The sequence below is a fragment of the Diorhabda carinulata genome, chromosome 3 (assembly GCF_026250575.1).
Source record: "Diorhabda carinulata isolate Delta chromosome 3, icDioCari1.1, whole genome shotgun sequence".
In the NCBI taxonomy this organism is placed as follows: Eukaryota; Metazoa; Arthropoda; class Insecta; order Coleoptera; family Chrysomelidae; genus Diorhabda; species Diorhabda carinulata.
In genome coordinates, this window is record NC_079462.1 from 35,389,693 (window position 1) to 35,404,007 (window position 14,315).

Genomic DNA, 14,315 nt, shown 5'->3' on the forward strand with positions numbered 1-14,315 from the left:
TTGAGAATTAATCACAAATTTATTGTTGTATAATAATATTTACAAAGGTGATTACAGTTTTCTTTACAATTTTTAACAATCGATCATTAACCTATATATTAATATAATTTACATTTTCAAATTCCTTTAAATTCAGTTAGATATTATACTTTCTATTATATAATAAGAATTTTATTTTCTGTCAATTAATGGACTAGATAATATTTTTTTCTTGTTAGTTTTGAAAAATCTTCATCGATAATTATTAATAATATTAATGGTTATAGCAGGATCAAAATAACATTAAAACTTATTAAAATTGATGTGTAGTATTTATCACAATAGTTAAGTGTGTACAATTAAAGAAAAACAAAAATATAATATTGCGTGATAATTTATTACTGAAGGCTTGCAACTTTAGTTAACTCAAATTGTAAAGGGGACGCTGAAGAATTATATAAAGTATTTATCGTGGTTTGAAACAAAGTATATAGTTAATTTCTTATTTGAAAAAAACATTGAAGCATAATTATAAAGTTACTCGTCAATACTAGGTCGACAAATGTTCAAATAAGCAAAGTCAGTTTTAGAGAAATCGTTCAATACAATTTATTAGAGATAGAGCAAGAGCACGCATCTAAATTAACTTACATTCATCTAAATTAGTAATTTTATTATCTTACCTTACAATCTATTATTGTCTGTAATTCATTTTAGAATAATTAGTGACGAAATTACACGATAATGTTCTGATTTTAATAATATGATTTGTTTTGTGTACAATGTACAAGAAGTATGGATTTGAGGAAAGAAATATTCAATTTGAAGCAACAGCAAATAACCAATATGTAATTAAAGCTGTTCTTCTTCTTCTATTTCATACATAACAGAATCTGCACGTGCATTGTCTGCTGGAATTAGCGTCTTCAAGTGTCCATTGACAAGGGGTTGACAGGAGCGTCTTTGTCGCCTTGTCCTCCCCCTTAGACCTCTTCAAACCTTCTTTTTCGAAGGGTAACTTTATTTTTCTTCTACAGCTCATTTACTGAAACGGACATTATAGAGGTCCTTTGCTCCATTAAAAGAAATCTCAAGCAGCATAGAAAACAAGTATGAAGCAAGGATACATCTTGAAACATCAGGATTGAGTAGATCTATCAAAACATGGATCAGAATTAGAGTCAATAGATCATGGACGACACTACTAGGAAAAGATTTGAAGAGTTGTGGATTCGATTCAATATCTAGATGAAGAAGATGATGTATTACAACAGAGAAGGTAACTTGGAAGAATAAAGGATATTAAAAGACTTGTTAACGATGATTACCAGGATCTCGAGTAGCTCCTTAGAGAGAGAATAGAGAATAATAAGCGTGGTAAGGAAGGGAAGGATATGGTCGAAATGATAAGATAATTGATGCGTTTTACACTTTTATCGTCTAATATTGTTCATTTTTCGGTTTATAAAACTAATTAGTTCCAATATTTCACGTCCATTCTTGAAAATTTTCACTTAAACTTTTAGTGCGACTATATGGTAGTTCATTTTGATTTGGTGAACACATTCAAAGGTACCTATTATCTTCTTTATTTAATTCTATTTGTTGCTATAGTGACTTCCGATGTGTGACGGAGGACCTCGTGGTTTGGAATTATAACTTCTACTACCGGGCCTTGAATGGACGATGGCGTAATGGTCGCTGTGTGAAGATACGGATCGCGTTGAATTCATTGTCGAACCACCTGACGCGTATCCTTTTGGATTATGAGGCGCTCCGTTTAAGGAATACCTTGATCCGTATTGACTTCCGTGCCAACTTCTATAAGGATCGTAATCTTCTATTATACTAGGTTCCTTCTCGATAATTTCCGTTCTAGCGCAGGCGCAAGTCATGGCGGAGCATAGGAAAATATTTATTATCAACATCAATAAGAATAGTATACCTAGTGCTACACATAACCACAGTAGCCATGAAGGATGTACGTTTCCATCGTCGCATAATTCTTGTATCCGTGGAGCGTCGGCTGGATCTACAACGAAGACACTTGTAGCTGCCATTAGTACACCTTCGTCTGCGTTTAGCGCTCTAGATTTTACTGAATCTCCGCTACATATTAACTGAGGACAAGTATCTTTGCAAAGGGATACGTCACACTGAAACAGAATATTTAAATTTTTAAATTCCGCTCTAAAATGATTTATTTTTATTAATATAATCACCTGAAAATGGACTTCGGAGCTATCTGGAAACCTGAACATCGATTTGAGTTGCGCATTCGCGGTTCCTGTTTTGATATCGTAAGCAAACGGACCTAAAAGTGTATCTTCGTCTATCGGACATCCTCTGTCGTCCAAAAGTAGTACGGTGTCATTGGGTTTGTTGAAAGCAAAACAGTTCTTAACTCTAGAAAGTAAAAAGGACACGCTTTATGAACAATCAACAGTTTACATTTGTATGATTTGTAATGATGCAGCAGGCGCTCGATGGATTCGAAAACGTAGAGATTGTTAGACGGTCTTTTGGTGACGAGCTTGACTTTTACAAAGTTCAGTTGGTGTAAGAATTGAAACCTCAGGAGATTTTGCCACTACTAAAAGAACAACAAATCCAAAACACGACATCAGATTCCCCTACATTCGCCTACATTTTTTAAGGATGCGGATCATCGTGCCCGAAGTGCAAAATTTTAATGATTTTATCCAATGAATAAGGTTCCAGCGGGTGGCAGCAACTTCACACACATCCAACAGATTTCTGCCAGGAGTTCGTGGAATTTTTTCTGGTAAATTGATTTCCAGAAGAGGGGTTACGTAATATCTGAAATTTACTTTAAGAAATCTAGTTTCCCTGGCACAATTAAAAGAGAATACCTGCATAGGTAATATTAGTGGACAATTTGATCATACCTAAATCCATATATACCGTCCGGTCTGGATATTTCAGTTCGTAAGGTGTATGGTCGATGATAAACTGCTTCGGTGACTTTTCGGTTATTTTCAATAAGTCTCAAAGATACCGAGGAAGTTTCGTTTCTGGAATTTCTAAAGCCCAATTTTCCGCAAGTAATAACGTAGAATTTATCGTCGGCCAGCTCGAGTGTACGATGAATACGTACTGCTATAGGTACTGAACGCTCTTCCGTTTTCTGTAACCGAATGGAAATTATTTTATCATTAATTTATGTAAAAAAAGATTATTTGTATGCCAAGGACTGAAAGTGCTACTTTGTTGGACTCGTACACAACATTTTTTAGACGACGCATAAGATCCGAAACTATTTCAATTACTCTGAGGAAAGAAAATAAATAATACAGAATTATAAATATTTTATTTATTGAACAATATAATGTACTTAATGATATTTGCAATGTCAATATTAATTTTTTTCTTTTTCATACTCATTCATTAATTTAAACAAAACTTCGGATAAAACAAGTAATTTCAAAAAATTAAAACTTTAAGGTTACGCAAAATCATCGAAGTAAAACTGTCAACTGTCAACATTGAAGTGGCTAGAGTCACATTTAAGATTGTCTACTCCAGAGCGTCCCGAAAGTGTTTTGCAGTACGTAACTGTCAACTGTCACTACATGGAACACTCAAAACGCAACTTTCGGTATGTGAATGAATACAGAACGAACAACTTTCAGATGGTGTCGTCTAAAAAATTGATTTTTTTTAAACCTAATTTCGGTTAAATTCTATTTGTTGCTAGCGGTCGTATTTATACGAATCTGGCATTATAATTACCAAAAATTTTGATTTTCTATAGTTTGTCAAGATAACTGCATCCAGGGACGGTTGATTTTCAAAAATTTGACTGTCTATAATTATCATGTTTGTGCTTTTGACTTATTTTAATGCTTTTTTAGGCATCATATTCGCTTTAGTACTGGAAGTACTGGTGACATATCTGTTCATTATTCAAAACAATATACTATAATTCCCTTCAGAAATTTTTTATAACAATTCGTCATGGTCAACGAGTATACAAAAGAATTTATAACTAGAAGTATGTTATACATTGAAATTGTGTTTTTATTGGCAATTAAATTTTAAATTGTTCGTTCGCAAGGCTTCGAAATGAGCGAACCGCCTCTGCGGTCGGGTACAAAACTCCAAACTATAAAATTATCTTTAGACGTAAATTAATGAGAACATAATTGGAAAATGGCGAATGCGAAGTTGATTAAGACGTTTGCATGAAGTATATAAAACGATTAAGAGAATTAATTAGAAAATCCCCCCGAAACTATCACTTAATTGATAAAGATGGCAACGTTGCTTACAAAATTGGTATAAGTGAAAAAAAAACGAGGCTGGACAAACATAAAAGTTTTATTTCGAAAAAACATGTTAATTGAATTTTTCTTATCAATTTTTGTTCGTTACAGATCTAGAGTACAAAGTTTACATTTTTATTTTTATCTAAAATTGGGGATACATGTTCAAAATCGAGTTTTTAATCAATTAATTGCTCATAAGTATATTAGCGAGATTTTAGAACCACATGTTGTTTCTTATGCCCATTTCTCAGATAATGGCTTCGTGTTAATACATGATAACACACATCCCTTTGTTCTAGAATACTACCCCAGGCTTAAAGGTTTTAGACCATCTGATTGCAATGATCAGAAATCATAGTGAATTGATAATTCTACAATTAATCAAAATTTTTTACTAACAAAGATGTTTAGTTGAGAATATCATGATATCCAAAGAAAAAGCGTATTAAAAATGTATTAGTTATACTCGTGAGAAAATTTTTGATGATATTATGCTTACTAATAAAACAATTCGTATGAAAAATTGATTTTACAGCCTTGATACCTCTATAGTTTGTTTTTATAAACGTTTTACGCTTCCATTAAAAAGCTAACAAAGTTTTAAATTGAAAATATAATTACAAGTTCTCTAATAAATCAGACGGATTACATGATTGTGTAATGAAATTGCAGAATCATCGAATAAACATAAACCTTTTTTGTAATTAACCTAACCATATAGGTACTATTTTTATTTGCAAAAAACCAGGTGTTTGTTTAATTAAACCAACCGTTTTCTCTTTCACAGATTTTGTTCTTTTAAATACAGATTTCAACTAAAGAAACATTTATAGAAATCGCGAATTGAAACTGTCAAAATTGAACTGGCTAGATTCACATTTATGGAAGTTCAAGTTGTCTACTCCAGAACGTCCCGAAAGTGTTTTGCAGTACGTAACTGTCAACTGTCACTACATGGAACACTCAAAACGACCGTTTTCTCTTTCGCGGCTTTTGTTCTTTTAAATACAGATTTCAACTAAAGAAACATTTATAGAAAACGCGAATTGAAACTGCCAAAATTGAACTGGCTAGATTCACATTTATGGAAGTTCAAGTTGTCTACTCCAGAGCGTCCCGAAAGTGTTTTGCAGTACGTAACTGTCAACTGTCACTACATGGAACACTCAAAACGACCGTCTTCTCTTTCGCGGCTTTTGTTCTTTTAAATACAGATTTCAACTAAAGAAACATTTATAGAAAACGCGAATTGAAACTGCCAAAATTGAACTGGCTAGATTCACATTTATGGAAGTTCAAGTTGTTTACTCCAGAGCGTCCCGAAAGTGTTTTTGCAGTACGTAACTGTCAACTGTCACTACATGGAACACTTAAAACGACCGTTTTCTCTTTCGCGGCTTTTGTTCTTTTAAATACAGATTTCAACTAAAGAAACATTTATAGAAAACGCGAATTGAAACTGCCAAAATTGAACTGGCTAGATTCACATTTATGGAAATTCAAGTTGTCTACTCCAGAGCGTCCCGAAAGTGTTTTGCAGTACGTAACTGTCAACTGTCACTACATGGAACACTCAAAACGACCGTCTTCTCTTTCGCGGCTTTTGTTCTTTTAAATACAGATTTCAACTAAAGAAACATTTATAGAAAACGCGAATTGAAACTGCCAAAATTGAACTGGCTAGATTCACATTTATGGAAGTTCAAGTTGTTTACTCCAGAGCGTCCCGAAAGTGTTTTTGCAGTACGTAACTGTCAACTGTCACTACATGGAACACTTAAAACGACCGTTTTCTCTTTCGCGGCTTTTGTTCTTTTAAATACAGATTTCAACTAAAGAAACATTTATAGAAAACGCGAATTGAAACTGCCAAAATTGAACTGGCTAGATTCACATTTATGGAAATTCAAGTTGTCTACTACAGAGCGTCCCGAAAGTGTTTTGCAGTACGTAACTGTCAACTGTCACTACATGGAACACTCATAACGCAACTTTCGGTATGTAAATGAATACAGAACGAACAACTTTCAGATACAATTTGTAAATGTGTTTGTGTCTTCGATAGAATTCGTTGATTGATTCGTATTTGTGGTGGAAGGAAGTATTGCGTTAGCAATTTCAATGTTGTTTGTGATTGAGTCATCTATATAAGCTCTAAGGTTACGCAAAATCATCGAAGTGAAACTGTCCACTGTCAACATTGAAGTGGCTAGAGTCAGATTTAAGGTTGTCTACTCCAGAGCGTCCCGAAAGTGTTTTGCAGTACGTAACTGTCAACTGTCACTACATGGAACACTCAAAACGACCGTTTTCTCTTTCGCAACTTTTGTTCTTTTAAATACAGAATTAAAGAAATTCTATTGTGGTCTAATAGACAATAGTGTTGCAGAACATTGCTGTAGACTTTCTGATATACTTATAACTTGAAAATACCCAATTAAATAGTTGAGATCAGCTATTTCGAGATTAAAATCGGCCAATCTATAATTTACCTATCACTCTATCCTCGACTAAGTAATATTTTCAGAAAGAATTTCAATGAACCGTCACTAGTAAGAACTCTGATTCACGACAACAAATTACGAATATAAATTATTTGCAAGTGTGCGAGGAAGCATCGCTTATCGGTTATACCACATCTTTTAAGCTCATGACATAAATTCTTCAGTCAGTTCGTTCAGTCTTTCAAGCTTGCGCCGCAGTCCGCGTTCTATGATTGAAAAAAAATTCTTTCAATCGTGTTAGCCACGCATTGAATACCAAACAAAAGAATAAATACACATCGTGATACCTACTTGCAACTATTTATAATGTATTAAGCAATTGAAATTAACCATGACGATATGTGATACCGTACGTTGATTTAATTTAATTATTAAACAATAGGTCAGACAGAGAATTAACAGCAACGTTGTTTATGATTTGTCCATATTAGTTGGTTAGTTTTTTATTATTCATTTTCAAATTACGCGCCCAAAAAGCATCTCTTTACCATGATTTCTCATCGTTGCAATGATATAGATCAACCATTTTATTTACATTTATAGCAACGTGCTCTAATCACATCACAAGAACGCCTTGGCATACTTCTGATCCTCCAAGACCTCCAATTTTGATCCAAATTTTTTCATTAACACCTATTGCAGTTGTTGAAGGTTAGTTGGTATCAAATCGGTGGGTCTCATATATTTATTTTTGAATGTAATCTTCTTTTAGCTCCATACACTTTTGCCAACGATGTCCGATAAGTTCGATCACCTCTTCATTGTTGGAAAATTTTTGACTACCGAGCTATTTTTTCAAATCTGGGAAATGCGGACGTTTTTGCTCGATTTCTTCGCTGGAACGTTTCGAAAAGTTCGGTCAATAGTTTTTCCCTTTCCCTAGATAGTCAATAAAAATTATCCCATGGAACAGACGCCATAACCTTGTTTGCAGATGGAACGGTCTTTGCCTTCTTTGGAGTTGGTTTTGATTGTTGTTTTGTTTCGTCCATGATTATGAGAATACGCAAAAATTTGTGCAACATTGCCAAATACTCCATAGAAACATCTTCACAACACTAATTTTGTTCTATTGTGGGCAAACGCGGCATCCATCTTGTGCACAGCTTTCTCGTGTCTAGCGCACTTTTAGTCGGCGATCATCCAGTACCGCTTCGTGGATGTTCTTTGACCTTTTTGATTTGATCGACTACTGCGATTCTGGTCTTCCCAAGTCGTACGTCCTCGTTCAAACTCTTCTACCCAATATTTTACTTTTAATAACGAAACAAATACTAAAACAATATGGAGTCTTCAAACTTGAAACATATGCTGTATGGAGGGTAGAGGTAAGGAGGACCATAGAGGGGATTAACTTAAAAACTGTCCGCTTGTAGAAGGTAAACTATAATTCAAAATTTGACCAGATTGGCGCCCCTGTCGGACGAGATATCATATGAACTTAGTTATTTTATGTAGATTGAAATAAGCAAAGTAACCAAAATAATTTTGTAAACTTAACCTAGAAAAGTTACTGTGAGATAACGCTGAATGTTGATTAATTATTGTGAATTTGTAAGAATTGTTGCACGCGATGTTTAGGTCAGTGCAAGTATTTTTGGGACCATCCTCGTAGAGCAGAAACTGTGTTTTCCCGATCTGTCAAGATTAAAAACTTATAAGAAGCTAAAAACAATTAAAATTTTTTTCTGAGAATCAAACTATTCGATATTTGTCTTGTCTGGTTTTTTTGCAGGTTTTGTTCTAACAATAATAAAATGCCACTAACGCTAATTTTGTAAGCAATGTTGCCATATCAATCTAAATTAGAATATAAAGTAATAGTTAAAAGTTTCAGCATGCCAGACTTCTTTTTCTACAAGATTATTTTTGCATAATAATTGATAGATATGTAAAAATTGCTTTAAACAATTCGAAATTACAAATCGCTTCCTCGCAATCAATGTTATTAAGTATTTTCACAATTAACAAATAATGCATATTATTATCTATACCTGCATGTTTCTGATTCATTGTGACATACCGAGTGTTGCAATTTCATTATAAAGTAAGACAGAAACTGTGTAAATTCCCAACGAATAACTTTTTTTACATCAAAGTTAATGATATATAAGAAAAAAAACTGTTTAACCTTGATAATGTGGTTTGAGGTCTACATATTCAATATTCTTTCTATCATTAATGAATTAATAATATTGATGAAATAGTTGGGGGTCTCCTAAAAAACTGTTCACAATGGATTTTTGTTAATCATTATATGATGTAATAGAAGAACCAGTAGAGCAAACAACAATTTGGGTTGCATTGGGTACACGGACCCAGGCGAGGCGTTTGGCATCGAGGGAAAATTCATTCTGTCTCCGTTTCCAGAAACTCAAATCGCTCGACTCGTAGAATTTTTCGTCAATTACCCTCGATACTAAATATCCTCATTTGGCTCTAAATTGTGTACTATTTTTTGAACCTTTTTGGAAAAATGTTCGAGCTCGAAGTATAAAACAAACAAAATTCCAATTGCTCTAAAATTTTTGGGGAAGCAAGTAGGACGACGTGGGTACATTGTGGTCGGGGATTGAGGTTAACAAATGTCGAAGATTTTAGGTCGTTCGAACCAATGAGATTCTCAAACAGGACTATGTACTATTATCTTTTGTTGTGTTCCAAATATTTTTTTTATTTTTTCATTCATATCCTTGATTGGACTGGGATTAGACGCTGGTTGAATACTTTTACTTGATGATGATAGAGCGAGCTCTAATCGAATGATTAAATCAATCAATATTGACTCTAATTGGATATCATCATTTAATTATAATTTTACATTATTTATGAAGCTAATTGACATATTTCAACAAATTGTGCCACCAGCGTTCTAACCCCATTCATTTTTCAGTTTTCTCATCCGTGATGGTATTTACGCAAACCGGTATTTATCTTTAAAATTGATTGATGATCATCGATTTATCGGATCACGATATTTTGAATAATAACAGCAAGTGAATGAAACCACATCCGATGAAGAAAACTCAATTTTTTTTTTATTCAAAGTTATCCGCTTCCTGTCAAGGTAATTAGCGGTGGTAAATCAATTTCCAATATCAAATTTTGTTCTGAAAATGAATAAAAATTATAACCTAGACCTAGAAGTGAATTTTTATTTGTTGGTGATAAACCTTGCTTCGAATGACTAGTACATGCTCGATCATTAACTGTTTTCTACCTTGAATATTGTTAACTCTAGAGCCCAGAAAGAAAAATTATTATATGAACGAAAATACCACCTGGATGAAAAGGAATTGTGGGATTAGTTATATAAGGACGAAGAGAATGAAAATCCACTGGGAAACCAGTATTTAAATGGACATAATGGTGAAGATAAAAACGATTTAAGCAATAACAAACACTGAGCACGCTGAAGGTACTGACGCTACGGATAAATCCTCCCTAAAGGGGAGATAATAAATAACTAGAAGGTCAAGAGCATCGAACCTATAAAGGGGTGGAAGATTTTTCATCCAAAATAACCCCAGAAATAGAAAGATCCGTAAATTTAAAGTAAAAAATGTCATATAAAGTTTTTTCGTCAGATCAATAGTTTTTGAGTTATTCGCAATTGAAAAATTTGATTTTTCGTCGAAAAAACCGTATTTTTAATAGTTTTTTACGTATAACTCTGTAATGATGCATTTTATCGAGAAAAATGTTATAAACAAAAATGAAGCTTGTGAAAAAATAAAGAAATTAAGCTATATAAAAGTCGTTCCGACTGAAATTTCAGTGAGATATGATGTAAAATAGTTGGAGCTAAAAAAATGCAGTAAAACTTATGATTCCATTTCCTTGCAAATCAAAATTAAACTTATTCCTTGTACAAAATACTCTATTTGGATGTTATCTACGACATCTTAAAGTTTGACTGATTAGAAATGTATAATTTTGAAAAAAATAGCATTAAATAATACTTTTTTATGATTTTCCAAAAAATTGTTTTTTTACTCATTCTTTCTCCATAACTATAAGAGACACAAAAACAAATAAACAATGAAAATAAAGAATTTTTTATGACGATTATTTTGCTTTTTTTATTTTTTTTGTAGCAAAAAAATTGACGGAGTTATAACCAAATTAATCTGTCACTTAGTACGAGGATTGCTTATCCACAGCCCTTTGATCCTTTATTAATAAAAAGTGGAGGGTCTAAAACCCTTCTAACATACATAGGCTTGTAGTCCTGAAAATTATCTTCAAAATGGTTTTTTGTAGGATGTGATAGCTTCAAAATGAATGTAGTTATATAAAAAATAAGAAATCGAAATTTTTGAAAAAGAGTTTTCATTCATGAAAAATGTATAATCAAATCATTGAATGTAATTGAACGATACTTTTTTATTATATTTTTGGTAAAGGGGTGGTGTTTAATGGGTGTCAGGGTGTAGAGAATGAAAAATCACTTCGTGCTTGGAAAATACACTTGAATACCGAAAGAATTCAAAATCAAAAAATATACACGGTATAGACAATTAAAAATAGTAGAGACAAGAAACAAAATCTAAAAGTTGGCAGTCATAAGATTCATTCAATCTTTGCAAACGGGTAGTTTTTAAGGGTAATATGAAAATAAATATGATAATTCTTATGAACATCCATAAATATTAGACAAATTGCCATATCGATGTAGTCGCTGCTGGGAATGATATGTATGTACATAATTTATGACGCCCCACTATGTGATATACAATAATTGACAATGAATATTCCATAATTACATGTTATTATTGATGAAACTGCCCGTGGTTGCGAATATGATGTCTAGTTCAGGTCAGGATTCCTATATCTTGAAAATAAAGTCCAATATCAAATTTGTAGCGAAGTGAATTAAACAAATAACATATGATAACCAGTGCTTAGAAATATATCAATAAACAGAGTCAATATTAATATAAAAATTCATATAATTTGAATGAGAACCAAACTTAAGAAGAAAATAATCCTTCTAAGCAATAAGCTGACGCATCCAACACGTCGAAACATTTTTTAAGGTGACTGGTTTTGAAATTTTGAGACACATCTACATGTGCAGTAAGACGAAACCTGGAGCCCACTCAAGAATTGTGCTCAGGACTGTTTGCTCAGATCTTGAATGTCCTGAAAGCTATTGAGTGCACATTCAAACTAGTGCAGGACAGCACTAGCTAACAAAAGTAGACAGACCAAAATATTCATAATCATACCAGCTAAGAAGTTGTCCAGAAGCGACATTAAATTGGTAGTTGGTTTTCTGAAAGGTCACTGCAACGTCAAATAGTAAAAGGCTTTGGTATCTTGAAAACGTTTCATCAAAACAATCTAATGTAATATTTTTGATCGAGATTAGTTTCCTACAAAAATATTATTTGTCTCATAAAAAGGTATTTGTAATATAGAAACAGGTTTATGTCATCGACCTACATAATCATCACGACTCTCTATATATGATTATTTTTGCTTCACAAAATTAAAACTTTTTCCTTTTGACATTTCGAATGAGTTATATATTGAACATAATAATTAGAAGGAAAAATTTCTTTGTACAATTCTCCTTATAATTGAACTAAATAATGAAGAATCTTATCTATTCTGTACGTTTTAATATAAAAGAAGTAGGCAATACTGAAGCCGTTCGAAATTACGTTAAACCTTAATACCTTTCAGGATTGCTTCTTGTAATGAACTAGTTCAATTAGTCGGCATAATTAAAATACGGCACAGCTGCTTGAATGGGTGGTATTTGTGTCTAATGTGATAAATAAGTAGTTTGAATACAAAGGAGTGGTTTAACGTACATAATATAAATGTATAAACTGTAAATTTAACATATTTATGACTTGTATATATATATATATATATATATATATATATATAACCGTGTATTGTTATTTATTTGTCGCTAGCTAATTGAAAATATTATGAATGAAATTTTATTCCTTATTCAATTACTTAAACATTCTATTCTATTTGAAGTAAATACGAGGGTGGCTACTCAAGTTTTGAGATATGGCAACACTGATGTAAATATGTCAAATCTGTCATCGACAGTTTGACATTGTTAATGGTAAACGTACTCAGACGAGAGCTATTTGAGTTATTTACAGATATTTAATCTTAACCTTAAAAATTTACTACAGAAATTCTCGGTCGTAATTCTCGATCTAGTAGACAAGTTTAGTAAAAAAGTTTGAGTCTACATATTCATGAGACTACTGTTTGGTCGAAGTGTCGAAAATATCGCGGCCGTTGAAACGTCCGTAGCAAATGATCCAAATAAGTCAATTCCGCGGCGTTCTCAAGAGTTGGGCATCGCCAAGTCCACTTTACACCCATATAAGATAAGGCTCACTCAAGAATTGAAGCCGATGAACCGTTCGATGCGACGTACGTTCTCCGATTAGATGGTTAGAAGATGATCAATTTCATCGCAAAATCATCTTCAGTGCCGGAACTCATTTGTGGCTCAATGGGTTTGTCAATAAACAAAATATGTGGTATTGAGCGTTACAATCGATTTATTGAAGAACAAGTTTGATGAGCGTGTTATCTCAAGAAATGGATCAGTCGATTGGCTGCCTCGTTCGTGCTATTTACGACGTACGACGTTGGAAGAGCTCAAAGCCAACATTGAACGCGAAATAGCCGCCGAAATGTGTGGCCGAGTCATGGAAAATTGGGTCCGAAGAATCAACCGGTGCAAATGTTCCCTCGGTGGTCGTGAGAGCGAAGTCGAGTTCCATTCATAAATGTTTTGAATGTACTTCGACCCGACAATAAAGTTTTTGAAATATCTCAAATGGTTTTCATTTTATTTTGAAAAAAAGTTGTCAAGTCCTTATTGGAAAATTATAATTCATCGAGTCATTTTCCAGCATCCATCTGCTTCTTTCATTTACTAGTTGTATATTTTTAGCACTAAAATGTTGTTTTTTTTTTCGTTTCCCAAAAAATTTTACTTACATTGTTAACAAACAGTCCGCAATAATCTGGCGCTCCAGGCTGAGCCATATAATTGATGTCGAGTGTAACTGATTTTGAGCCGTCTCCATATTTCATACAAGACGTCGTCCGGAAATCCCTAGCGTGTACAGCTCCACTAAACGAGTTATTAAAATTCACTCGAATATTCATGTGGTTTCCTTTACACGTAGCCGAAACTTGTGGAACGAAGTCTGTTTCTGTTAACTGACCGCATGTCTGAAACAAGAAAAGAAAATTATATTACCTACCAAAGTTAGAATTTATCCTAGAATATCATGAAAGGCTTCAAGGGATTATAAACATTTTTTGTTCCATAGACAATTTATATTAGAACGTTCTGCGGCGTCTTCCTTTCCTAATCCTCGCTCGTTTTATCATCGTTTCAATCTTTCGATCCATAGTTTCCTTGGTCTTTCTCTTTTTTGGTTTTCTGGTGGTATCCATCACTGTTTCCAATCTCGAGCTTCCATTTTCCTTCGAATATTCTCAATTTTTTTGTTAGTACTTTGCTTTGTTTATTATCGATTCTATTCAG

At 33.2% G+C, this 14,315-nt stretch overlaps 1 protein-coding gene across 1 annotated transcript in view; it reads right to left on the reverse strand.

The window, feature by feature from the left end:
* LOC130892082 (uncharacterized) overlaps positions 1 to 14,315 on the reverse strand; it is a 51,444-nt gene continuing 37,129 nt past the window's right edge. Inside the window, exons 2-5 of the mRNA XM_057797314.1 lie at positions 13,760 to 13,996; positions 2,889 to 3,127; positions 2,202 to 2,385; positions 1 to 2,135 (exon numbers count right to left, since the gene is read on the reverse strand). Of these exons, the coding sequence (XP_057653297.1) occupies positions 1,578 to 2,135; positions 2,202 to 2,385; positions 2,889 to 3,127; positions 13,760 to 13,996 (1,218 nt within the window). The 3' untranslated portion in view covers positions 1 to 1,577. The remainder of the gene's footprint in view (positions 2,136 to 2,201; positions 2,386 to 2,888; positions 3,128 to 13,759; positions 13,997 to 14,315) is intronic.